The 26,921-nt window shown below is 36.1% G+C and overlaps 2 protein-coding genes across 4 annotated transcripts in view; one reads left to right on the forward strand and one right to left on the reverse strand.

Annotated features, from left to right (window-relative positions):
* On the forward strand, window positions 1-18,489 carry PWP1 (PWP1 homolog, endonuclein). The gene is made up of 15 exons (XM_032220925.1): window positions 1-138; window positions 1,620-1,678; window positions 2,786-2,961; window positions 3,095-3,180; window positions 4,027-4,123; window positions 5,537-5,647; window positions 6,716-6,843; window positions 7,767-7,837; window positions 9,892-9,988; window positions 11,893-11,954; window positions 13,119-13,230; window positions 14,148-14,238; window positions 16,022-16,143; window positions 16,949-17,054; window positions 17,158-18,489. The coding sequence occupies exons 1-15, from the start codon at window positions 73-75 to the stop codon at window positions 17,268-17,270; spliced, it is 1,497 nt and encodes a 498-aa protein (XP_032076816.1). The 5' UTR covers window positions 1-72; the 3' UTR covers window positions 17,271-18,489.
* PRDM4 (PR/SET domain 4) overlaps window positions 18,129-26,921 on the reverse strand; it is a 19,370-nt gene continuing 10,577 nt past the window's right edge. For all 3 annotated transcript variants that reach the window (XM_032220920.1, XM_032220921.1, XM_032220919.1), the window contains 7 exons: window positions 25,627-25,674; window positions 24,783-24,901; window positions 23,763-23,848; window positions 21,019-21,146; window positions 20,377-20,691; window positions 19,636-19,804; window positions 18,129-19,053 (listed from right to left, as the gene is read on the reverse strand). In XM_032220920.1, coding sequence (XP_032076811.1) covers window positions 18,741-19,053; window positions 19,636-19,804; window positions 20,377-20,691; window positions 21,019-21,146; window positions 23,763-23,848; window positions 24,783-24,901; window positions 25,627-25,674 — 1,178 coding nt within the window. In that variant the 3' untranslated portion in view covers window positions 18,129-18,740. The remainder of the gene's footprint in view (window positions 19,054-19,635; window positions 19,805-20,376; window positions 20,692-21,018; window positions 21,147-23,762; window positions 23,849-24,782; window positions 24,902-25,626; window positions 25,675-26,921) is intronic.

A 26,921-nucleotide genomic window follows, 5' to 3' on the forward strand; every position in this document is an offset into this window, starting at 1 on the left:
CAGGAAGTCGGCAACGCACGTGTCTGCCTACGGGGAAGCCGCTTTCAGTTGCTCCGTATCCCGCTTGGAGCCATGAGTCGTCCCGTAACTTGTGTTGCCTGGGTGCCCCAAGGTGTTGCCAAGGAGACGCCCGACAAGGTGAGAGATGCGTCCCTCTTCTTTCCAGAGAGTTCCCCCCCCATCCCCTCGTTTCTGAGCTCCTATTAGACAATTCGGGTAGCAAAGCAGTGGATGCTTTCCGCTAAATTAGTCGCTTATGCAAAAGGAAGGCAATGTGGAAAGCGAAAAAAAGGGGAGGTAATTGTATAAATTTCCACTTTGTCTCATCTCTGAAATGAGGCCAACCAAGTTCAAGAGGGCATGAACAACTTTGTGTGTGTGTGTGTGTGTGTGTGTGTGTGTGTATGTATCTATGTATATATATGTGTTGTATTTGTGCTGATAAATAAATAAAGGGAGACTAGTATAGATCTATTTCAAGTTATTTAGCTCTCATCAGCTAGCCATATATATTTGTTTGTGTGTGTGTGTGTGTGTGTGTATGCTAATTTAGAATAGAATAGAATTCTTTATTGGCCAAGTGTGATTGGACACACAAGGAATTTGTCTTTGGTGCATATGCTCTCAGTGTACATAAAAAGATACATTCATCAAGAATCATAAGGTACAACACTTAATGATAGTCATAGGGTACAAATAAGCAATCAGCAAACAATCATTATCAATATAAATCCTAAGGACACAAGCAACAAAGTTTACAGTCATGCAGTCATAAGTGGGAGGAGATTTAAATTTAAGGCTTTTAAATTAAGAAAATGGGTTGCATATTTTCCTTTGAAAATCAGGGGAAAAAACCACACACTGTCAGTTTCTGGTAATACTAAACTTTGCAAGGTAGAGTACACATTGCTCTTCTGCATTTTGCAAAGGAATAATATTTTGTCCCCGTTTATCAAGCCAGGTAATGGTATCTTACAATTATGTGGAGTGAATTGAGCGACCTTGCAAAACAATTTTGAATTCAGTAATGTAACAGTATAGAACAGTAATAAGGTTGGATTTGAGTTTTCAAGGCGCACATTACTTTTTCCAGTGTTCTTGTTTATATTATATAGTATCCATGTTTCTCCATGTTTCAATATAATACTTATATGTAATTCTCTGCGTTTTACTTTATATAGAATTGTTTGGTTTGTCATCGCTGAAAGACCTTCCCTTAAGTTTTAATGTACCAGGAAACATCATGTGATACTTTAACTATTCAATTTAAGTTTGTTTCTATAGGCCCTCTTGCAGCTGTCTTCATTTACGTCTCCTGGGCACAATTATTTAATAGTTGACTTTCTATAGAGTTTTACAACTTATTTTCTGTCAAAAATGGATTGTTGATTGGAATAGAGCTGCCATACCTTAGAACCAAGAATGTGGGCAACCAGGAGACAATATTAAAGCGATATTTAAAAAACCTCCAGATCTACTCTTATTTTGTTTTACAACTTAGATATAATAATCCTAATTAAAATATGTTGGATGAAACTTGCTTAAAAATGACTTTGTTTTTCAAATAGTTAGGCATGATTTAACTATAGGTGGTTTTATTTTCCATGTTTATCTTGCAGGTACAACTTGACAAGGAAGAACTGAAGCGTTTAATTACTGAAGCTAAAGAGAGATTGCAGTATGTTTGGATTGCATTTGAACAAGAGTGAAAAGTCAATTTACAGCAAAACACCTGTATTAAATTTAAAAATAATTAGCCAAGCAAAAATCTAGTTTATGTCTAATTATATTTGTCCAATGAAAATATATAAACTGGACTGAGTGATTTAAAGCATAAGTCTAATAGGTGGGAATTGTGTTAGTGATATATGAAAATGATATAAGAAATTTTTAGCATAGAAGTAGTAATGGAAAAATATTTGTGATTAAATACACTCAATTGACATAAACTGTCAAAAGTAAACAGACCAGTTCAGGTTTTGGAAAAAAAATATACAATTAAAACTGGAATACTGTATAGTAGAATTTTTGAATAGAAAATAATAAAGTCATTACATATTAAAAATGCTGATGTCTAATAAAGTGTTATAATTGTACTAACATGCATTAACATACATTCAATACATTGAAACTATATTTTTTGTGAGGATGAGTCTGCTACGGAGTGTGATTTGTTTGTTTCCACAAATAAGTATTTTCCAGCTAAAGGAGATAGGTTGTTGATAAATCTTTATGGGATTGCAACTGTGTCATTGCTCTAAATTTATCTCCCAAGTACATAAAAATGTCAGATTTACAACTCATCTTCATATTTATCTGGGGTTCTATACAGTGAGGGAGACGGTGGCTAAGACTCGGAGCTTGTTGATCAGAGGGTCGGCAGTTCAGTGGTTCGACTCCCTAGCGTCGCGTAATGGAGTGAGCTCCCGTTACTTGTCCCAGCTTCTGCCAACCTAGCAGTTCAAAAGCATGTAAAAATGCAAGTAGAAAAATAAAACCACCTTTGGAGAGAAGGTAACAGTGTTCCATGTGCCTTTGGCGTTTAGTCATGCTGGCCACAGAGACATCTTCGGACAGCGCTGGCTCTTTGGCTTTGAAATGGAGATGAGTACCACCCCCTAGAATAAGGAACCACTAGCACATATGTGCAAGGGAAATCTTTACCTTTACCATAAAGTGAAATAGGTGGAACCTGCAAAGTTATTGGCACAGAAACAATTTGGAATTGTATAAGCGATGAAAGATTAGATAGTGGCATTATTGTTAACTTCTTTTTTACATGAAGGACAGGGGATGATGATGATGATGATGATGGAAGTGGACAAGAAGGAACCTCAGGTGCCATGGATGATGTTGATGGTGAGGTAGCCAGCTCTTCTCCCAAAGATGAGGACACTGATAAGTTAGATGATGATGAATTGGCAGAATATGACTTGGATAACTATGATGAAGAAAATGCAGGTATTTATCTCTCCTTCCTGCTGTACACAAACAGCTTCTCTATTCAAGGATGTGCAATTGTGTCTTTACAAAATATGCTACTTGTTTCACAATTATAAGTCTGCTCAAGAACAATTTGTTTGTCATATGATAGGTACTGAGGGCCTTGGAGAAATCTTTGCGGGGCTTGCAGTATATGGAACAAATGAAAATGATCCATATATCACTATTAAAGATACTGTGAGTATTAAAGCATAGTTGCTTTGTTTCTTAACACTGAAGATTGTTTAAATACATAATTTTGATATTGGCTAAAGATAACATTCTGTATTGGTTTGGGATGGTAGGCATAAAAAATAGAATAGAATTCTTTATTGGCCAAGTATGATTGGATACACAAGGAATTTGTCTTTGGAGCATATGGTCTCACTGTACATAAAAAGACAAGATACATTTGTCAAGAATCATAAGGTACAACACTTAGTGATAGTCACTTCTTAATATTAATAACACTTAATGGTAAGTGTTATTTGAAGAAATGTTTCAATTAATCAATTTGAAAAAAATGATTTGATTAAAATCTGTCTTTTAATATTGTATATCTAGGCTTTTGTTTTAACAACATACTTGATATAAATTACTTTGGTAATATATATTAATTTTGGCTATCTTAATATTGCAGATTCTCTTTTAAGCACAAGAATGCATCAAGTCATAATTTAGTACTTTTTCCAGTTGTCTTTTCATTATAATTATTTTAATTGTATCTTCACACATTCAGTTATTCTCATGTATTGTGTTTGAATACCTTTTGTTTTCAAATTTGTGAAAGTTTAGTCTGGGATTGGAAGAAGTGAACGAATGATTTTTCTTAAACATTAAGAAAATGTTTTTAAAAAATATCATTTATTAGGTGACAAGACAAATTGTCTTTTAAAGTACGACTGGTTTCAGTTAGTTTTTAAAAGACTAAACATTCCCAAATATTTGCGTCTAAAATTGTTTCATGGTATCTGTTAAATACAGTGATAAAATAAGGATTTGAAAATTGGACTAAAAATCATATTCAAACTTATATTCTTTCAGGATCAATATGAGAAAGAAGACTTTGTGATTAAGTCAAATGACAGTCTTGTTATATGTGGCAGAGTTGATAAGGACCACTGCAGCCTAGAAGTCCATGGTAGGTATTAAAATCCTTTTGGCTTTTAAAAAAGAATCATGGAAGATATGGATGGTTTATTCATTAAGTTGATTTCCTGTATTACATTTGTTCATAATCGTCAACTCTATGCTTGAATTCTCCCTCTTTCCAAAAAGGGATTTTTCTACAGGATATGAATTGCCATAAAAGCACAATTTCAAGTGTTTGTTTTGCATTTGTTTTGAGGTGCTACATTTTGAGCTTGATGTATTATGTGTTATTGTCAGATTCTTTTTTCCTGATCATGTGATTCATACCCTTCCCTAAAATAAGAACATGAATGCTTTGTTATAATATTTTTATTATTACAGACTGATCAGTTAGTATTGTGTAAAGCTACATATTTTTTGCCATTTGTTTATAATCTCATAGAATCATGACATTTCTTATAAATCACTTCCCCATAGTCTCTTAATGCATTTGGTGGGAAAATAAAACTCACTTTTATAGCCTTGTACTTCCTCACAATTTCTTGTCAATATTTTGGAATAATTTATAATCCATATCCTCCATAATATTGAAACATAACATTAAAATCTGTAGAGATTCTCAGACATTTAGGCCATGGTTGTCCCATAGGTGTTTTCTTTGGGAATGGATTTCCAGAGAAAAAATTGCAGACTACAGGAATCAGGAGCACTACTCCGGTGACCCTGAGGCCACAGATAAACCTCCAAGTGCTTCAATGACCCTCTAAAAGGATGCAAATGACCAGCTATCTGCAAGGAATATAAATCCTTCCATTCCCCACTATCCTGTCAGAGCTGAAAAAGCTTCTTGGATGAGAAACGAAACGTCTTCAAAAAGAAAAAAAACTAAGAATGTCCAGTTGCCTCCCGAAAAAAGCACCTTTGGGATAACATTGAAATATTGCTTATATTAGATCAAGCTATTTATCCATTTGGTTGAATTGTGTTTGCTTTGACCACACGTTCCTTGGAGTCTTCACACGTTTTATCACCATCATTGAGCTCAACTGTTTCTTGTATTGCTTATTGGATCCTCTCTTTTATAGCATAAGATTAATAAATGCAGAGGTGTAAATAAATAAATCAAATATGATTAGTATTAATATTGTCAGCCTGTGGTGGACCTGTTCAACTTGCATTCCTTTTATTGAGTTCTGCTTGTCTAGAACTCAGCAAACTGTAGGAGAGAGGGAAGATTACAATATATGCTTGACAATGTTTTTGTGATTAAAAATATAGCCTTTATAAAGGAACTCAGAAATATCTTCCCAATATTTCATTTTTTTATTTGTGATATAGTATAGTGGTAATTTTAATTTTATTCTTCTCTCTACAAGCGTATGCATATGTTCTGTGTGCTTTTGTAGTGGGAGTATGATTTTTTTTAAAAATTTACTTAAAGGAAGTTACTTAATTCTTTCAGTTTATAATCATGAAGAAGATTCCTTTTATGTCCATCATGATCTTATTTTATCTGCATATCCCTTAAGCGTGGAATGGATGAACTTTGATCCTAGTTCCAATGATTCTGCTGGTAAGTTAGTGTACTATTTTATTTCTAATGATACCAACATTGTAAGGGGACATCGGTATGAAAGTGCAGAGAGAGACAGATAGGAACAAATGTTGAGGACAATTTTTTTTCTTGTTTTCTACCACATTGTCCTTCTCCTTTTTCTTTTTTGTCTGAGCATTTATATTTTTACTTCAGTAGCCACTCTTTCTTTTCCTGTTTTCATTCTGGATTGTTTTTCTTCTAAAAGTGTGTAACTTAGAAGTAGATTTTTTTAGGCATTGCCCTGTATGATTGTGGAAAAGAGATTAAATATTATAGTAAACTAGGGAATCTTATTATCCAGCATTAATGATAATGATCATATTGTTTTTCCAAATGTTGTGATAACCTTTTAGAACAACTGGCTAAATAGATTTCAGGGCACTGTTTTCTGATGTCTTTCCTGAGGAAATAAAGTCTCTCAGGCTATCATTGTGTTCCATATTATGTAACATTGTAAGACTAGTGGGAGAAGTTATGCGTAGCTTCAGTGTCTAAGCACACAACATCTCCTTTCCATCTAAATCCAAGGAAAACTGATAGTTAAAAAATTGTGAGAGATTTTTGATAATTAAATTGCTGAGGATGACCAAAGTGAAGCTTAATCAAATCAAATCCAGTATTGAATGTAGCTGAATGTGCTTCTATGTGCTCAACCTTACTCCTTGCAATAAACAGGGAGACCTTTTCTAACTCAAAAAAGGTTAAAGTAACAAAATAAAATGTATTCTTTACAGAGTCATGAGATGATGACATAAATTTAGTAGAAATTCATATTAGAAGAGTATGCATACTTTTGGATCTGCCATAAGCAACTTGCTCCTGGGCCAGAGAAAATATATGTTTGAGCTGGGTCAACTCAATACATTGTTTAGTAACTGCCTCATTTAATGACCATTCATGGTTATAACAGTAATGAAACAGTAATATCTGCTTCTAAGAATAGCAGGTTTAGTAAGGGTGCCCATCCCTGATCCAAGGCTCCCTTGCCTACTTTGGAGTGTGGATTTATGAGATTACACATGATTAACTTGGATATTTCTTTAGGAAATTATATTGCTGTTGGCACAATGAAACCTGTTATTGAAATATGGGATCTTGACATAGTGGACTCTTTAGAGCCAGTTTTTTCACTAGGACATAAGGCAAAATTAAAGAAAAAGAAACAAAAGAAGGTAAGTATGAGCAAATTTAATATTAATAAAGTTTAAACTTTCTCAATAAGAATAGCAGAAAGTTGCTTGCCTTTTCAGTCTCTGTCATATATACATGAGCTAATCATGTTACTCTTGGAAATTAGAATAGAATAGAATTCTTTATTGGCCAAGTGTGATTGGACACACAAGTAATTTGTCTTTGGTGCATATGCTCTTAGTGTACATAAAAAGACAAGACAGCCTTAGTGAATGGTTTGACCGAGTTGATGGAATTATCTGTTTAGCAGAGTGATGGCGTTCGGGGAAAAACTGTTCTTGTGTCTAGTTGTCTTGGTGTGCAGTGCTCTATAGCGTCATTTTGAGGGTAGGAGTTGAAACAATTTATGTCCAGGATGCGAGGGGTCTGTAAATATTTTCACAGCCCTCTTTGAATCATGCAGTTTACAGGTCCTCACTGGAAGGCAGGTTGGTAGTAATTGTTTTTTCTCCAGTTCTGTGTCTGTCTTGTTGGGTTTCAGAATGTTGTAAGTTGCCTCCAGAAAACTATAAGTGTGCACAGAAAGGCTTCTTTGTCAATGTGTCTGTGCTTGGTCCAAAGCTGATCTTGATAGTTGCAACGTGGTTTTCGGTGATAGAAAGATTGGCTATTCTTTTTTACATAGCACATCTTCAAATTTATTTTCTGTTTAATATTTACAAAGATTTTAATTGCTAAAAAAGTATCAGTGGATTAAGATTCTCAGAACAGTTGTTGCCAGCTGTTGTGGAACATATTGGACTAGAATGACCCTGTAGGTTTGAGACTATTTAAGACAGTAGAGTAAAGAAGCATAGGCAAGGATTGCCTTTCACGTTTGGAAACCTGTGCAAGGGTTATAGAATTTACAATATTTTATTATTATATTTAGAAACTAAAAAGTTCTTAATCTTTTTACATGAAGAATTTATCCAAAGAAGACCATCAGGGGCATACTGATGCAGTGCTTGATCTTTCATGGAATAAAAATCTCAGGTAAAAATATATATTTAAAGATAAATTAGTGTGAATTATATTTTATTAAAAATATTTCTATAGCTCACAATGAAAGTAATGCACAGTTGTGTTCCATTACATCGAAGTAAGTCATAATTATAGATATCTGTAGGGCAATTGCTATAGATAGTGAAATTTGGTCTTTATTTCATCTTATTTAGCTTTCTGAAGACATATTTTTGAAATATGCTTTTCACTTATGCAGGTTTATTAATTTGTGTGGCTTAATTTAATCACTGTAGGAAGCCATAAAATTGATCTTAGATAACAGAATACATATTTCTCAATCTTGGCTTAAAGGCAGTCATTGCATATTTCAAAAATACAGTTCTAAATACTTGTTACTTTTTGGATTTTATAAAGCCTTACATATCTTTGCTGCTGAATGTAACCAAGACTTCATGTGCAAACACAAACACATATATTAGATAGTATCCAAGTACAGTTGGATACTGTACAGTTTTGAAATAAGCGTGGTGCCTGTTTTATTTATTTCATAAATAAACTAGCATGAGATGTGCAAATGTGAAGCGTGATCTTCAGGCAGTTATGTAAGCAGTTATTTGGGATAGCCTCACAAACTTTGGCTTTTCTTGTCACTGATATTTTGTGTCACACAGAATCTTGAAGCAAGTTGTGCCCCAACTTGAAAGAAATTTTTGAAGACCTCTACAGAAAAATAATTGAGATCTATCAGGACAAAAAAGGCTGTAAACCTCAAGGGCCAGTCAGGGCAGTGCTGGGATTCAAGTAATTTAACAACCGGTTCTCTGCCCTAATGATTTCTTCCAACAGCCAGTTCACCTAACTGCTCAGAAAGTTAACAACCGGTGCTCCCGAAGTGGTGAGAACTGACTGAATCCCACCACTGAGTCAGGGACATAGTTTGAAGTAAAGATTTTGGGCAACAGTTAATTTTCCTAAGAGGTATCAGGCCGCAGACCAGGGGTTGGGGACCCTTGATCTATAGGCTTCTCTTACCTTGGTTGAAGGAAAGCACTTTGGGAAAATTCAGATTCATAGAAGCCAAGTGTAGCAAAGTGAAAGCATTGGCTCACAAAAACAACTCTGGAAACAATGGCTTACAAGAAGTTTGGTGTTTGCCTTAAGTTTACAAAAACCCCACCTGATTTTATAGGCTTCTCAAGCAATATTCTATTGGCAGATCAATCAAAAATGAAACTTTTCAAGCTACAATTAAATTGTTACATTATTGAAGGAAGTGAGAATTCACACTGGATGAGTCACTTCTGCAGGACAATATCATGCCATCAGTGTATCAGTTGAAATCAAGCAGGTCACGTTGAAAGAGAATCCAAATATACAATCAAGAGAATGGATCATGAATAATATATTATTCAGGAGAATACCTGTTGCAAATTAAGTCCAAACCTAAATCCCAGAAAAATGTGACATGGGTTGAAACCAGCAGGTGACTAAGTTGAAAGATTGGGCAAAAATTCCTATACAGCAATCGGAGGAACTGATGATCAGGAAGTGTTTGGCTGCAGTTCTTGCAGCTAAAGATGATGTAACCAGTTACGGAATCTTAAAGGGGCAGTGGGATTACACTAGCACAACCCATAAGGTGACTTCATCTGTGACGTGAATGAAACAGGCACCAATCCTAGGGATAGCTTTTCATTCAATGAGACCATTTGAAGGTGTAACAATCCATAGCAGGGACATGCAAAATGTCAGAAAATTCAAAAGAGCAAATACTTTTTCAGAAACTGTTTGGTTATTTACCTTATATTTATTCATTTAATTCATTGGGCAATCTATCTGTCACTCAATTAGAACAAAAATTTCTGAGCAGTTAGAAAGTCACTCGATTTTATTTAAAAGCAATAATTCTCCCTCCCTCCCTCTCTCCCTCCCTCCCTCCCTCCCTCTCTCCCTCTGTCTTTCTCTTAGCAACATATTTGTTTCAGGTATTCATCACTATTCTTTGGACAAGAAGGGTAAAACATGACTTGATCTAAGACCTGCCATTGAAGCTGTTTGCAAATCAATATGCTTGTTTCTTTTAGATCTGTCTTGGCAAGTGCCTCAGCTGACCATTCTGTAATTCTCTGGGACATGTCCAGGGGCACAACAGCAGCAACACTTTCTCTTCACACAGACAAGGTATGTTGATGATTCTGAAAGCATAGCCCCATTGATCTATTGCAGCAAAATAACAATAGAATATCATACAGATGTATTGCGACAAATACAATTTTGTTCTTTTTCTCTAATACTGGGTGGGTTTTTTTGTAAAATATAAAAAAACCAATTTCAGTCAGAGTTTTTATCTAGTCTACTTGCCACTAGAAAAATTGACTTCTCATTTTCCTTATCCCTCCCTGGAAGACCTTCAGTACTTCAGTGTTAATTTCAGTAACATCATCTTCCTATTCCATGTCTAAGCCATCTAAGAAAAAGTATTTTAAGTCATTTAATCTGTATATGATTTTTGAAGAAACCTTTATATTCCCTCAGATAGTCATTACTCTTTAATAAGCTAGGAAAGAGAGAAAATGGGGATCTGAGAGCCTTACTAAATGAAGATTTATGAAGCAACAAATCATTGCCATGCTGTTGCGCAGTTCATCTGTGAACATGGAGACAGTGCTGCAATCTCACCTTGTCTAGCACCATTGGTGGCACTGGAAATTCATTGTTGTAATAACAATGTAACACCCTTCACAGTTTTCTGTCAGTTTTTGGCTGTGCCTTTTTTCCAGAAGCTGGTAGAAACTATGTAACACAGGCTCACCAGAGGTTTCTATCTACCAAGTTTCTAGTTCTCCTATTTGGATGTTACAGTGATGTAGAGTTTCCTTTGCTGTGACTTTGTAGTGCTTGTGTAAACAACCTCCGGGTCTCTTCTCAGTCTCTAGTACACCAGAGAGCAACTAGTGAGGCACGTTATTGCTTGCCCATTCTGATGATGTATCCCACCACCACAACTAAGTTCTGATAAATAGAGACTCAATGCTGGTGGACTTTGTGAATCTTGAGGCTGAAGACATGGTCTTCCCAATGAATGCCAAGAATGGACCAGGGAGCATGTATGTGAAATTTCTAATGTTGTTTGGTGTGTCATCGGTAGACGGGATAAAGGGATAACCACAGCTCTGTAGACTTGTAGGGGTTTGTTGAGATATGGACATTGCATTGATTGCATTGTAATATGCAGCTATCCCAGAGCTTTGTTAAATGTGATACTTATAAATACATAAATAACTAAAATAGTGTTGGACTTTGAATTTAAAAACATGTATGTATGTATGTATGTATGTATGTATGTATGTATGTATGTATGTATGTATGTATGTATGAATGAATGTAAAAATCAAAGCTAATCTAGGTTCAAAAACTCAAATTGTGTTTGAATTCTAAGAGACCAAATGATTAAGTACTAAGAAGGATGGGCTTTTTTATCCACTCTATTAAAAAAGTTCTAATAGGCAGCTTTAGGGATGAAAAACTGCATTTGTGATTCCCCTTCGCCTTTAGAAACCTACAACTTATCATTCATTAGTTCTATTAAGTACAGGTTTAGCAGTATTAGAGTCCTAGTTTGATGAGCCAAGTAAATCTATAGAGAAAAACACTCTTAAATTTTAGATTTAACTCTGGCTAATTTTGTGAAAAGTTATGCAATCACAGCCCAGTGGGAGAAATTAATGTCAACTCCTAGTTAACATAATTATTCAAATAAGATTTGATCTTCATTTTCCATGGCTATTACTTTAGATGTTTGAATTCTAGTGAAGTGAGCTCTGTAGAAATAACATCTAATTATAAATGTTAAAACCAATTAACAATTCCAGACTTTTTGTTCTACATAATGAAGTTTTAGCTAACATAAATTTTACATGCTGATGGTTGTAAGCTACTCTACCTTAAATTAGCAGTTAAATAGATCATTGAACACTCCTTTCTGTTTGTGAAAAGAATTATAGTGGGAATTATTTAAAATCATGTACACTGTATAACTACTATTTTGATGCAAAAATATTTCAAATCTAATTCATTATTTTTAGGTGCAAACACTGCAGTTTCATCCATTTGAAACACAGACTCTAATTTCTGGCTCTTATGACAAGTAAGAACAAGCTTGTTTATTGCTTCTATCACACTATAAAAGTATAGTCCCAAATTGCTTTTTCAAGAGGCAACTGGACTTTCTTGTTTTTCTTTGAAGACATTTTTTCTTCTCATCCAAGAAGCTTCTTCAGCTCTGACTGGATGGTGGGGAATGGAAGGATTTATACTCCTTGCAGGCAGCTGGTCATTTGCATCCTTTTAGCGGGTGATTAAGGTCACCTGGATGTTTATCCGTCTCTTCAAAGAAAATCAAGAAAGTCCAGTTGCCTCTTGAAAAAAGCACCTTTGGGACAATCATGACCTGAATGACTGAGAATCTCCATAGATGTAAAAGTACAGGTGATATATAAACCATATGAATGCAGAGATAAATAATAAAATTATTACAGGTAGTCCTCAAAGTCTTTTATGACAGCCCCTCCCAAAAAAGATACTTAACAACCTTCAATAGCCACACACACACACGCACCCCAGTCCATGTGATAGCATTTCAAGCACTCAACTTGCATTGTGGCCATTTTCAGCAGCCTGTAGTCACAAGACCACAATTTACATCATTTTTGGCAAAACCTAGTGTTTGCTTTGTTTTCAGAAACTAGTCCAAGGTCCTACAATGGGTTTGGTTTATCATCTCCATTTTTGTTTAACCACCATAAAAATATTATAAATTGGGGTTGGTTGCATAGATGACCCATTTTATAACTATTAGGACTTACTACTGTTATAAGTAGGTTCCATTATAAGTCAAGGACTACCTGTATTTCCTTCACAAGGTATTTGACACATAATATTTTGTTAATGATGTCGTCTTTAAAGCATAATAATATACTTTTGGTATGATTTATGGAAGTGTTTTTTTGAGTACCCTCAACAGGAATGGTCAACCTGATTTTAGCCTCAGGTTGCATTAACTTTCTATGCAGACTTAATTAGAAACAAGACCATTTGAAGCCAGTAATTCCACTTACTAGGCATGCATTTGCCGTTTATTACTTTTATAACCAGTGAGATTGCTGTGAATTTTACTAATGACTCAGCTGGAGTGGAAGTATTTTATTAGGTTAGAAAAAAAAATCTGTCTCTCATGGATAAATTAATTTTAATTTATAATGTTTAAAATTCAGGGGCCAAATTTGAATAAACATTTATTGATACTTTTCAGATCAGCCATTTTATATGACTGCAGAAGTCCACAGGACAATCATAGAACCTGGAGATTTAGTGGACAAGTTGAAAGAGTGACTTGGAATCATTTTTCACCCCACCACTTCTTAGTAAGTACAATAAGTGCTTTGCATTTTGTCTTATCCATTGTAGTGTATGTATTTATGCAGGCTATGCATCATTTCAATTCAATTCGTTGTATGCCAGCCAGAGTCACATTGTTTGAGTTAGACAGCCCTAAAACCTATTAAGTAGTAAGATAGAAAGAAAATGCTTCACAGGAACAGGGGTGAGGTGCATTGCATTTGCATCTTTTCCTAACTGCATCATATACCCTCTGCTGAGCTGTGGTGGCATAGTGGCTAGAATGCACCATTGCAGGCTAATTCTGCGGAATGCCAGGGGTTTGCTCCTCACATGGCTCAAGGTTGACTCAGCCTTCCATCCTTCCGAGGTCAGTAAAATGGGGACCCAGATTGTTGGGGGCAATATGTTGACTCTGTAAACCACTTGGAGAGGACTGTAAAGCACTATGAAGCGATATATATATATATGTATATCATCCAAGATTTTCCAAGGCAGCCAGCATATTTTAAGATATAAAATAATCTATGTACATTATATTAAAATACTTCCTAATAAGTGGAAGTCTTGCTGCTTTGCAATTTGATAGTGCTACCTTTATTTCATTAAGAAATGCTTTGGTAATGTGGTGAAGTCTAAAATTTACTCATATATGGCAAGTTATGCTGACATAGATAACGGATCATTCTGATCTGTTGCTTGCTATCAAATCAGGAATAATGGTACCTGTGTGGCTAGAGTTGGCCATCAAACATCCAGGTGCTAGTTCTTTGTGCAGTCTTTCCCAACTTCGGCACCGTCCTTTCAGCTTCCAGAATTTTCTACAATGGCCCGTCAGGCTGGATGGGATTTCAAGTCCATACCTCTGAAAGATCATCAGATTGAGAAAGGTGGCCTGCCTATTGATTTTGTTTTTAAAATCTCTGGAAATAATTTGTTGTAGGCAAGCACGGAAGATGGATTTGTATACTGTCTTGATGCTCGTTCCCATAAACCAGTCTTCACAATGAAAGCTCATGACGAAGAAGTATCTGGTAAGCATTTCTTTTCCCAGTCAAGATCCCAAGGAAATTCCATTCTAGTCAGATATCTTATATAGTTCTCTCATATCATATTTTTGAGACAAACTTATATTTGCCATTCTACAGTGCATAAAGAGCATGCATTATTTGGTTGGATCCTAGGGATAGTTAAGCCTTTGAGAGATGTTGCCCTTTAAGGAGGCATTGTCTTGCCCTCTCCTCAAGAAGCCATTGCTGGATCCCACCACAATGGACTATTTTCATCCAGTATCTAACTTTCCTTTTCTAGAGAAGGTTGTGGATAACGTGGTTGTGCAGCAACTTCTATGGGCCATGGATAAAGTTGATTATCTGACTCTTTTCAGTCAGTATTCAGACTTTGGCCATTGGCTAGAGATGGCATCTCTAAGTGGCCACAGGACAGGAGAAGTGCATATGTTCTTGCTCTTCTTGATTTCTTGGCAACCTTTGATATCATCAACTGTGGTATCCTTCTGGGTTGGTGTTGATTGAGAGAGGAGAGGTTCTGCGGGTTCAACAGGGCTTGGTACTCTCTTCATTTCTATTTAACTTCTAAATGAAGTCACCGGGTGAGATCATTAATTGCCATGATATCCATATCTGTCCTTGGCAAACTCATCAGTACTACTAATGCCTTGTTCCAATGTCTGAGGCTGTTGAGGTCTGGGAACAATAGGCTTCAGTTGAACAAGATTGAGCAACATTAGATTTTACCATCTTTGGTTCTGGATGGGGCTGTGATACTCCATAGAGACCCTGTGTTCAATCTGGGGCTCCTTCTATAACCACAACTCCTATCCTTCCTGGGAAGCAGGTTATGTCATAACTAGGAGGACCTTTGCGCAGCTTGGTATTGTGCCCCAGTTTTGCCTGTTCCTGGATTATAAGCCTTTGCTTAGTCACACATCCTCTGCTCATCTCCAAATTGGATTACGGTAACTCAATGCTGCCCTTGAAGATCATCTGGAAGCTTCAACCGCTGCAGAGTACAGCAAGTGCAGCTGCATGGACAATTACATGCCCCCAACTCCGGGAAGATGAACATTATACCTTTATTCTGCGAGATGCACTGATGGCCAGTTTGTTTTAGTCACAATTTTAGGTGTTGCTTTTCATCTTTAAAGCTCTACATTGCATGGGATCAAGTTATTTGATGGACCACCTCTCTCTGATTATAGCTATCAAACCGATCATATCAAGCGGGGGGGGGGGTGTAATGCTTTGGGTGTCATCGACAAAGAAACCCCAACTGGTAGGACCCGGATGGTGTGCCTTTTCTACTGTGGGCCCTGCCCTCTGTAACATCATTCTCCTTGAGATGAGATTGGCCCCATCCTGTCTTACTTTTCAGAAGGCCCTTAATACTTTCCATTGACTTTGGAATCCCATGAGCCTGCAAGATGATTATGTAATGTCAACTGGTTGTTGTTCTCCCATATTCTTGTTTTTGTAATTTGGGATGTGTGTTATATGGTTTTAATTGTTAATATATTGGTAGACCACCCAAAATTATATCTCATGAGCCTAGTGACTTCATACATTAATAACTTAAATAGAGTTCTTGTTTTTTAGTATTTTTGACAAATGAAAGAAGTATCTTTATTTTTACCAATGCCAATGGAAGAAGATGCATTTCAGTTGGCATTGCTGCACCATGGATGTGGGGTGCCTTTAAATCAGAGACCCCTTAACCTAAAAGAATGAGGCCTACAAGCAAGTTTTCTTCTGTTTTCTTCCTGATTTAATACTAAAAGCACCTGCTTATGTTTTCCAGGACTACAGTTAAGTAGCCAAATCAAAGGATGTCTTGTCACAACATCTTCTGATAAATCTGTGAAAATTTGGGACATCCTAGGAAACAAGCCTTCTTTAGTCTATTCCAGAGATATGAAAATGGTAATTTTTCCTGCAGCTATATTTATAGAGCCTTATTTGGGGGGGGGGGGGGAGAGTGAGTGCAGAATAAAATTGGTGGGAAACCTGGTCTGTTTAATATTGAATGTTACTAAATTAATATTTATGTTGCGAGTATGTTGGTTACATTAATACTTACATGAGACAAATGGCCTACATTTTATGAATTGTATTTCCTCTAATACCATGATGGCAAGCCTATGGCAGGCATGCCAAAGGTGGCATGCAGAGGCCTCTGCAGACACGCAAGCTGTTGCCCAGCTCAGCTCCACTGTGCATGTGGGCATGCCTCCCGCCGGCCAACTGATTTTCGGGTCTCTGCTGTGCATGCGAGAGCTGTTTGAACAGTGATCTGGGGTTGCACGCCCTCCCTGCACCCCCTTTTTGGTCCCAGAAGGCATCAGGGAGGTCTGCTAGGCCCAAAACAGGGCGTGGAAGGTACAGTGCATCTCCCGTGACCTGTTTGTGATCCTGGGAGGCTAGAGAGCCAAAATGGGGCACAGGGGGTTGGTCGCACATGCATACACAGGGGGGCGCACACGTATGCGCAGGGGGTTGGGCGTGTGGGGTGCGTGTGTCGCATGCACATTGCATTATGGGTGTGGGCACACTTTCGGCATGCGAGGACAAAAAGGTTAGCCATCACTTCTCTAATACATAAAGTCTAAAGACGTTGGATATGCACCTCTTTGATTTTAGTTCACTGATTTGAATTAGAAATATGTTGTTGAGATGTATTGTATTGAGTCAGCAGAAAATCAGAAGAGAATGTGTCTTCTGCCCACAGGGTTCCCTGTTTTGTGCAGGTTGCTGTCCAGATCTGCCATTTGTTTATGTCTTTGGAGGAGAAAGGCAGGGACTACAACTCTGGGACATAAGCACAATTTCCGCAGGTGACTGTTCTCATTCATTTACTAGTTACGTAATCCTAAAAAAAAGGTCAATTTCTTCTTTAAAATTAGAGTTTTTAAAACCTCTCTCTTTTTGGCATTACAGTGAATGATGTTTTTGGAACTCGACAGAGGCTAGCAGTTACCACATCAAGTTCTGAAGCAAGTAATTCTGCAAATAGCAGTAGCAGCTGTGGAGGAGCTGCAATGGAATCATGAAATAAGCTTATGTTTTTTTTAAATTAACATTCTAAGTAAACCGATTTTTTAAACTTGCTTTTAAGGTCATGTTACCATGAAGTTTGGTCTTGATCTTAAAAATTTTCTGAGGTGTCAACCAGCTAGAAATTGGAATATGCCAAAACAAAATCACTAGCAATAATGTAAGAAATTACTCTTAATGTGTTCATTTGTATTAAGAAAGATAAATGTAGGCATTCTGATGCATCCACTGAAATCCTTTGACATTGGCTTAAAAAGGTACTATTTAAAAAACAGTTTTCTAAGAACCTAAAGGAAGCTTTCTATATTGTGGAAGGTTTAAAGTGTGGTGTTGTTAACCAGGATTTGATAACTTGTGAGAGCATGATTCTCTGGTCTTATATAAATATATTATATTTATAATATAGGCATGTGCTAATTAATAAAATCTAATTGGCATAAATAAAAAAGCTAAGATTAACAATATTGGGTTCCCCCTCCCTTCCATTTGTATTCAGTTCTTGGAGAGTTCCTGGTTTTTCAGAAATAGTTTGCCATTGCCTCCTTCCTAGGCTCAGAGAAAGTGACTGGCTCAAGGTCACCCATCTGGCTTCATGCCCAAAGTGGGACTAGAATTCATGGTCTCCCAGTTTCTGATGCCTTAATTACTACACCATGGCTCTCGTCTCTCTGATTCAGACCATTAATTTAATATACTTCTACCTAGGAGAACTATCAATGTCAGCATAGTTAATATTGGCTGAAGTTCATAATGTATAGATAAATGAATGGTTTAATAAAGCAAAAATGCTATGGTGAAAAAAAAATTATATACTGGGGGAAAATTCAAAGGAGAAAAAAAAAACAGTACACACATTAAAAAGCAGTATTTTAATTTTCCGTAAGAAAACAAATCTTAATGATACCTTCATTCCATAAATATATTAGCAGCAGAATTTCCCTTTCAAAATAAGTGGTTATCGGTTGCAGTATAGACAGAATTACATGAATAACCTTTGTATGTAAAATCCATGCTAAAACTAAGCTTGCATTTCAAACACAAGCATTAGCATGCCTTACTCTGATTCCCATACTATATTTTTTGTTTTCTAATTCTTTTGGAATGCTCAGTTGTCAACAAATGAGCAAATATTTCATTGACAAATATCAATTTAATGAACTAAGTTAAGCTACAAACTTTTTTCCAATAAAGAACACTTTATTGTAATGAAAAAAATTTGGTTTGTGTATACTTTCACATTAAGTATACCTTTAACAGAGACAGCTGATGCTGTTTCAGCTGTATCCATCATGCATCAATCAAGTCACCAATGATACCATTTCAATGGATGAACATAGTAATTATATTGTTTTAATATATGTAATGTTCCTGGCAATCACTCTGGAAACAGATAAGCCATTTTCATTATAGATGAGAATTTGGCCACTGAGTATAAATTTAAACAAACAATAATTTTAGGAATTGTCTTATTTGTGACAAGAAAGTGTATCAGTTGTCACATACATGGTGGTTCTGAGTTGGCAATTTTCATTTGTTGTAGAATTTATCAATTCTTCTTCCTCTGAAGAATCTTCCTCCTCTTCTTCTTGGGCTGAGAGACTAAAGGTTGGTCCTTTACAAATTTTTAGGTGGCGAGTAAGGTGGTATTTTGTTAAATAAGCCTTGGAACATTTTTCACACACATAATCCCTTTTTCCTTCGTGAGAGTTTAAATGTTTCTTTAGGTGATTTGTCCTTAAGAATAGCTTCTCACATTGTGGACATTTGATTTGACGCTCTCTAAACAGGAATGGGTATGGAGAAGAGAAACGGCATTTTAGTCTTTGAGAACATGAAAACAATTTTTTTAATATTTGAGAGTTCTTTTGAATTTGAAGGCTTGTGAGACATAGATTTCACACAGTTGTTCTAATCTTAAATTTCCCATTTAGCAAACATTTTTGCATGCATAGGCTTTGCATCATCCACACAATTAACACTCGGTGAGAAATAACCTAGAAGTGCTCTTTGTTCAACATCATATACTTAGAATTTCAGTGTTACAGATTCATCCTGGAAGAATTCCTATCCTCTATTCCAAATAATTTTATATATGCCATAGTCAACATTGATCTCTACCACCCATCATGGGTTATGCCTCATATGCTTTTTTTATAAGATAGAATTAAATATAAGCTTATCAGCCTTCATCTTGACACTATTCACCATAATACATTTTTCTTCTGGTAAATCTGGGTTTCTTCTGAGAAGTGTCCTATCACTATCATGAGTCTTTTAAATATGGACCTCTTTAGTTTGTGGGCAATAAATTAAACACATACACACACAGAAATAATTTGGAATGTCTCCTGAATGACTCACTGTGTATGGGTGAGCACATGCTGCTTGAGATCTTGACGCCGCATAAATAGTTTATCGCAATAATCACATTTCAGATTTTTTTCTCCAGTGTGGATAACCATATGTGTCTCCAGGTGTGCTTTCTGAGTAAAAGATTTTTCACAGAGTGCACAGCGATAATTTTTTTGACCTGAAAATAAGACATAAAAATTTACATAAGATTATTTCATCCCATCCCATCCACAGAATAATCAATATAGATTGAAATTCCAAGGTATCAACATGTTTGATATTACAGTAGGGTATATAATAGATTTCAATGCTACAAGTAACTAATGGCATGGAATATGAATGAATCTCATGTTCTGCCATAGACAACAAACTAGACACAACTCTACAATTTTTTAAAGATTTCCCAAGTTGCTTTTCTAAAATTGCTAAAGATTCTATGCTCTATTAAGTTCTTTTAATTTCATACTTCTTCAACTGTTTATCTCTAGCAAAAGAATGAAAGAAAAATAGTTTCCTAGTGATAAACAGTCACCTAAAATTTTGGGATCTCACATCCAAAATCAAAATCCAATTGGTCTCTAGTATTGTATGTCACATATATGCAAATAAATATGAAAATAACAAGGCAACACAATATTCCATTCTAAGAAGGAACAAACAAGACCAATCTTCACTCTGACAGAATAGTGCAGTTGGTTCTAAATATTTGTTTGGGAAAAAGAATTTTAAATGTTGTTCTTCCTCACTTACCTGTATGAATTTTAAGATGGGTACGCAGATTGCTAGGATCACTGAAGGCCTTGCTACAGAAATCACACTTGTGTGGCTTCATACCTATATGTCCCATGAAGTGAACATGAAGCTTAGAAGGTGATATAAAAGCTTGAGGGCACATAGAGCATTTCCATTTCCTTTCCTTACTGTGTCCTGATCCAGGGGTACTGCTGTGTCCCTGACTGGGGAAGTGGCTGTGGAGATGACTACTCAGATGGACCTTAAACTCTGCATAGGAGGCACATTCTTTTCCACAGTGACAAGTGTGCACATCAGGATGCTCAGGAACACCTTTAAGAGAGGTAATTGTTTAGGATGCAGCAGAAAGTATGAAGCTCCCAAATAAATAGGAAGGTAACAAAAAGCATTATAAATTTAAAAGGTATAAGCTTCAATCTTGTACTTGTTGAAATATGAAGAAAGGGAATATACTTTCTTCTACTACTACTAATCTTATCAGATCTGATAGAGGAATATATAAATCAGAAGCTCTTATTCATGTCAGATTTAAGCTCCCCACTTGAATCATACTTCCAGAAGTAATTTTCAGTATGGTCAATGTTCTAGGCCTGGGAGCTACAGACTAACATTTGGAGAATGCTTAAATTAACCGCTTACCAAGTTGCCGGGCATAGTCTCGACTATAGTAAAAAAGGAGCTCCTGGTCTGGAGGGATGTCACGTGAGGTGCAGAAGTAAATCTTTCCATCATGAGGGTAGGCTACCAGATTCTGTTCTTCCCGGTTCCTATTTCACAGAGAGGAAAATCTTAAAATTTATCCTCTATATGACTTTAATCACAAATATCCCTAAATCATTTAATATTCTTCACTAAAACAATTTGCAGCAACATCACCGAACAAAACCAAACTGATGCTTTTGTACTGTGGTGCTGGAGAAAACTGTTGAGAACATTGGAAGGATAAGAACCAACCAGATGAAGTAAAGCCGTACCGCAGACTGAGTAACACTGAAACAAAAATATTCTGGACACATAATGTGGCAGCAAGAGTCTTTGGAGAAGTCTGAGAAAGAAGCCGAAAGAAGACAAAGTGGCTAGACACTCCCTGGTTACACAAGCACAAGGTTGTAAGAATTCAAAGCAGTTACTGGAAGAGAATCCTGACATTAGGTCCTTCGCGCTGCAAAGAATCAAAAAGGCAAAGAATCAAAAAGAACGACAAGGTTCACTCTTCTTCTACTTATCAGAAAAAAATTATTTTCAATTGAAGGGACTGACTGTTAAAACTATTTTATTGTCCAGGTAGAAGAAAGCAATTATCAACTTTGATGGGAGCTGAAATGATAGGGTTTTTTAAAAAATTTCTTCCTAGAGACCATTCTTGTTTTACCTTCATTATGAACTTGTAGATTTTAGTATTTGATCAGCTACCAGACATGCATTTCTTTCTTTTTTTGTCACTTTTTTCTATTTTGATAAAGGTCTGATGTTCTGTTCTAAAATTGCTAAAGTACTCTAGTGGTTATTTAGTCTTATTGTGTGCACATATATTATATGTGAATATTAAAACTTGTTTCAGAGACTATTACTAAAACAAACAATGCTTTAGTTTTGGTAGGCCACACTCTCTTCCTCTGAAGATGCTAATCAGCATTCATGCTGCATTACCTGTTTTTATAATTTCAACGAAAGATGAACAAAATGTCTTCCACATGAAGTATCAAATATTCACAAAAATAAAAAGAATCTACTCAGTTCTTCTGCTCTTTGAATTAAATATTTAAGTTTCTGAATTTTAAATCTTAATCTAAGACCCAAGAGCCATGTGTAGCTTCAAAATACCAACATCATTGCTGACAATTGTAATTTTAATATGGCTGAGTGGAAAATATTTTACATGAATGTGGAAAAATGACAACTATATATAAATTATTTTACATTTTTGTCTAACTCCACCCACTTTTTAGAGTGCAGGCCAAAGCATACCATTGACCGCACATCCCTGTACCAGATGAAGCCATTCTGTCTCACAGTATAGATGATCTACCATCTCTTTACAAAGGGCACCTAAAGCATTTTTCAAAATATAACGAGGTATAGTTAAGAAAGACATATTTAAAAGATCACCTTAGACAAATTTTTAAACAGATCTGTAAATTCAAGTTTAGCTTTAAACAGATCTCAAATGCTTTTCAAATCTCAAGTCGTCCAATACTTCAAGGGCTGTCACAAGGAAAAGAATGTTCATTTATTCCTGTGGCTCCCAAGGATAGGGTGAAAAACAAGGGGTTGAAGCTTTGCCCAGATACCAACTCAAAGGAAGAATGAAAATCCTGACTCAAGCAGTTATTAAACACTTCCTCCTGGAGTTTTTGAGGCTCCGTCATAGGAGGTTTTCAAGCAAAGGTTGGACAATCATTTGTTTGGGATGGTATGAAAATTTTTCTCCTGAGCAGAGCATTGGACCAAAAGACCTCCAAGATGTCTTCCAACTCTACAGGTCTATGAGCCAGGCATCTTAGCTGCAAAAAATTCTACTGAAATGGCTCCAGATAAGACTAAATCAAGAAAATATCATGAAGATATTAAGATACCTGAAGACTACCCAGATAGATACGTTTTTCTAATTATAATACATTCAATCTACCTAATGATCTAACAAAATAATAATGCAAATACATGCTGAATCAGTCCCACAAAACATCTGACTGTTAATCCAATCCTGCAATAGTAGATTTTGTTGAAATATAAAATGAAACTATTCCAGAGAACTAGTTTAGTGTAGTAGTTAAATGCATCAGGCTAGGAAGACCATGAGTTCTATTTCCACCTTAGGCTTGAAGCCAGCTTGGTCAGTTACTTCCTCTCAGCCCTAAAAAGCAGGTTGTGGCAAACCACTTCTGAAAATCTTGCCAAGAAAACTGCAGGGACTTGTCCAGGCAGTCACTAGGAATCAATGCTGACTTGAATGCAATTAAAACCAAAAAACCTCAACCCTATTCCAAGTCCAGACTTTTTTTTTTCTTTTTACGACTCTATAGTCCCTTAATTTGGGTTAAAGTTGGGGCGACTAAATGGAACGGAGTATTTACTGGCCTTCCTGAGGCCTACATGGAGTTTGCAGCAGATATTTTTTCTCTGCGCCCTAAGAGAGAAACATCTGCCACTACCTAGGATTGACCTGTCATTGACCCAAGGAGGGCAGCATGTTCATCACTAGGCCACCACGCCACTCATTTCAAATCCAGAATATTGAGGAATAAATATTTAATCTTTTTTTTTTAAGAAAAAAGACAGTATTATGTTATAAAATATCTAGTGAGATATAATAGGGTTATCATGTAATTACTTAGAAATCTTTGTTGTTGGTTTTTGTTGTTGTAGTTTTATCCTTTTCTCACCTGGCCTTCCGCACAAACATCATCCAGTTACATTCATTTTCATCCGTTGTGATGATGTAGAATTCCAGGACATTATTGTGATACATCTGAAAGAAGATAATCAGAGCCATCTCAGATGGTTAAAAAATCTTCCAACTAAGTGAAGAGAGCACCTTAACATGAAGTTGTTTTGATTAGTCATCACTTTCTTCAGGCAAATTACATAAGCACAAAACATATGGTAACAGTCTCCACCAGTTGTGGGTTCCGGATCCCATTGCAACCGGTATGCTGCGCATGGAGCCGGGTGTCGTCAGGCACACGCGCTGCGCACACATGCACACGCCCCCCTGCGCACACATGCACACGCCCCCCTGCGACACCCAGCTGCTTGGCGGAGGTCACGCAGGTGCTGCACGCTGTGTGTGCATGTGCAATTGGGCCGTTTCCGTCAAAAAACAGTAAAGAACAAGGGCGGGCAGGTGGGCCAAATGAGCCACCATTCCAGTACAGTGGCTGCTGCTCCCAACTACCACCGGTACGGCCGTACCAGGCCGTACCACCCAGAACCCACCACTGGTCTCCACTCACTATCACTTAAAAAATCAGAGCAGTACATATAGACATTTGGATGAACTTCTGTGCCAGGGGATTGTTTACTTTGTAACAAGGTACATTCTCTTCTGTCCTCAATTTCCAAAGGGCATCCTCTGAACCCTGGTACTTGGTAATGAGTTGATGGAAGGAGGACACCAGCAGCAAAGACCACAGTGATAAATGCTGCAATGCTTAAGATAACATTCCTATCCCAAGCACTATTTATTTTCCATCTGTCTTTGGAAAATATTTTTCTGTATAAGAACAGGATAATAAATCCATAATCATTTTATTCATAATCATATTTATTAACAAAATACTTTTATCACTTATTATAATAAACGTAGTGTCCCAATTTTGTATGTGAAGAAGAGCCTAGTGCAAAAAAGTTTTTAGGTTCTTTTTGCTTGGGAATGATTTAAAAAGAGTATTACATAAACCGACCTTCCAAATGTGATTGGCTGCTTTGTCTGTCCAGTCAGCTACTTCTATTGAATGACTTTGTTGACCAATGAGTGGTCCAAAGCAGGTACGGACAGGAATAGTTTCCCGAGTCCACACACCTATCAGCAATTGGGGGGAAAATTGTAGTCCTCTGATTACACTTAATCAAATCCAGTAATAACAAGCAATATAGTATAAGTTTCCCTGCTTAAGCAAAAACAAAATGGAAATCACAGAAACTATTATATTTTTGTGAATAAACCTATAAAGGATATTGCATTGATCCACTTTATTCTAATATCAATTCATTTGAGGTGACTAAAATGACTTGTGAAAGTGAGATTGTGATTTCTTGCACTTATTAAAGATTTCATACTGCTTTTGGCACCACCCCCCCAAAAAACAGAACTCCATAATATTTTGTTATAACATTCCCATCTTGAGAAAGTAGTGCTCTAAGAAACCCAATAAATGACAAATAGTGAGATGGGCAGTGCTTAAAATTAATATATAACTAAAACAAAGGCTTCAAGCTTCTTATGAATAGTGCCCCAGTAACAATGTTTGATTAAGCATTAATGAAATCACATTATATTTAAGTTTCATCTAAAAATAGAAATAATACCAAAAATAACTAAATAAGAGTAGCTGAAAGAAAAGGGTATTTCTGAAAACCAATCTAGCAAAGTAAAATGTAATAGAATATAAATAATATATAAAATAATATATAGTAAGCATATATAAAAACTCAAGTACAACTATATTATTTTCTATAAATACCTAAGCCTATTTCCATTCACTGCTAACCCAAGAATCATTACTGAAGTAAAGGTAATAGTCATACCTAAGGAAGGAGTTCCAAGGCAAGTTGATAATTGACAATATTGTCCACCTAAAAGAAAGCAATAATTCTCCATTACCATTAATTTGCACATATGAAATGTTGCTATTAGATTGGGAGATAAAATAACATGGTGCTAGATTTTCAACTTTCTTTTTCAAAGCATCTCTTTTTTCAGAAACTGTTAGGCTTTTCAAATTTATGAAAATATTTAACATAACTTATATGACTCTAATACCTGTTTTCATAAGAATAAAGTTACCTGCAAAGGTTAGACATTCCCATTCAAGTATTATGTTTCAATGAATTCCCAAGTGAACAAAAGCCAACACAACTTCAACATGGTACAGAATTAAGTACAATGTATTTCAGGAAATCTGAATGCATATTTACGATTTATGTGTAGTTGCTTTTAAATAAGAAAACAGTGGGTATAGCAGGTGAAAAAATTCTCAGTTAATTCACTGCTATTTTTTATTGTAAAATTATTTGTAAAATCTATGCAAAGTCTATAAGCAGAATAAGACAATTCCATATATGAACAACTGTAAATGGGACAGGAAATACTGTGTTGGTAGAAGGAAGAAGGCATTCAACTGAACTTATAGCAAATATAGAAGTAAGAAGTAACGTAAACACAGGGTCAATCAAAATGGACTCAAATGTCCATACACCAATGCACAAAGTATGAGAAATAAAAAGGGTGAATTAGAAATTCAAGTAAATGAGGGCAGATACGATATTGTTGTCATTACAGAAACCTGGTGGGATGAAACCCACAAATGGAATATACAGCTAGAAGGATTTAAATTATTTAAAAGAAATAGATCAAATAAAAGAGGAGGTGGAGTTGCACTATATATAAGAAATAAGTACATCTCTACAGAAATAGAGCAAAACAATGATGAGAACTATCTTGAGTGCATTTGGGTCAATATTAAAAGCTTGGGGGGGGGGAAATGACATTGCCGTAGGTCTATACTACAGGCCACCCAACCAAGCAGAGGAAGTAGATGAACCTTTTGCTAGTCAGCTAAGTTATGTAGGAAGCACACCACAATAGTAATGGGGGATTTTAACTACCTTGACATCAACTGGGAAACAAACTGCACCAAGTGGAAGATCTAACAGGTTCCTAACCAACCTAGCAGACAAATTTGTTTCCCAAAAAGTAGAGAAGGGAACAAGGGGATCAGCCATATTGGACTTAATTCTCACTAACAGAGAGGAAATGATAGAAGGTGTTGAAGCCATAGGAATCCTGGGGGCAAGTGACCATGCAATATTGGAATGCAAAC

Source organism: Thamnophis elegans, chromosome 7, assembly GCF_009769535.1.
Source record: "Thamnophis elegans isolate rThaEle1 chromosome 7, rThaEle1.pri, whole genome shotgun sequence".
NCBI lineage: Eukaryota > Metazoa > Chordata > Lepidosauria > Squamata > Colubridae > Thamnophis > Thamnophis elegans.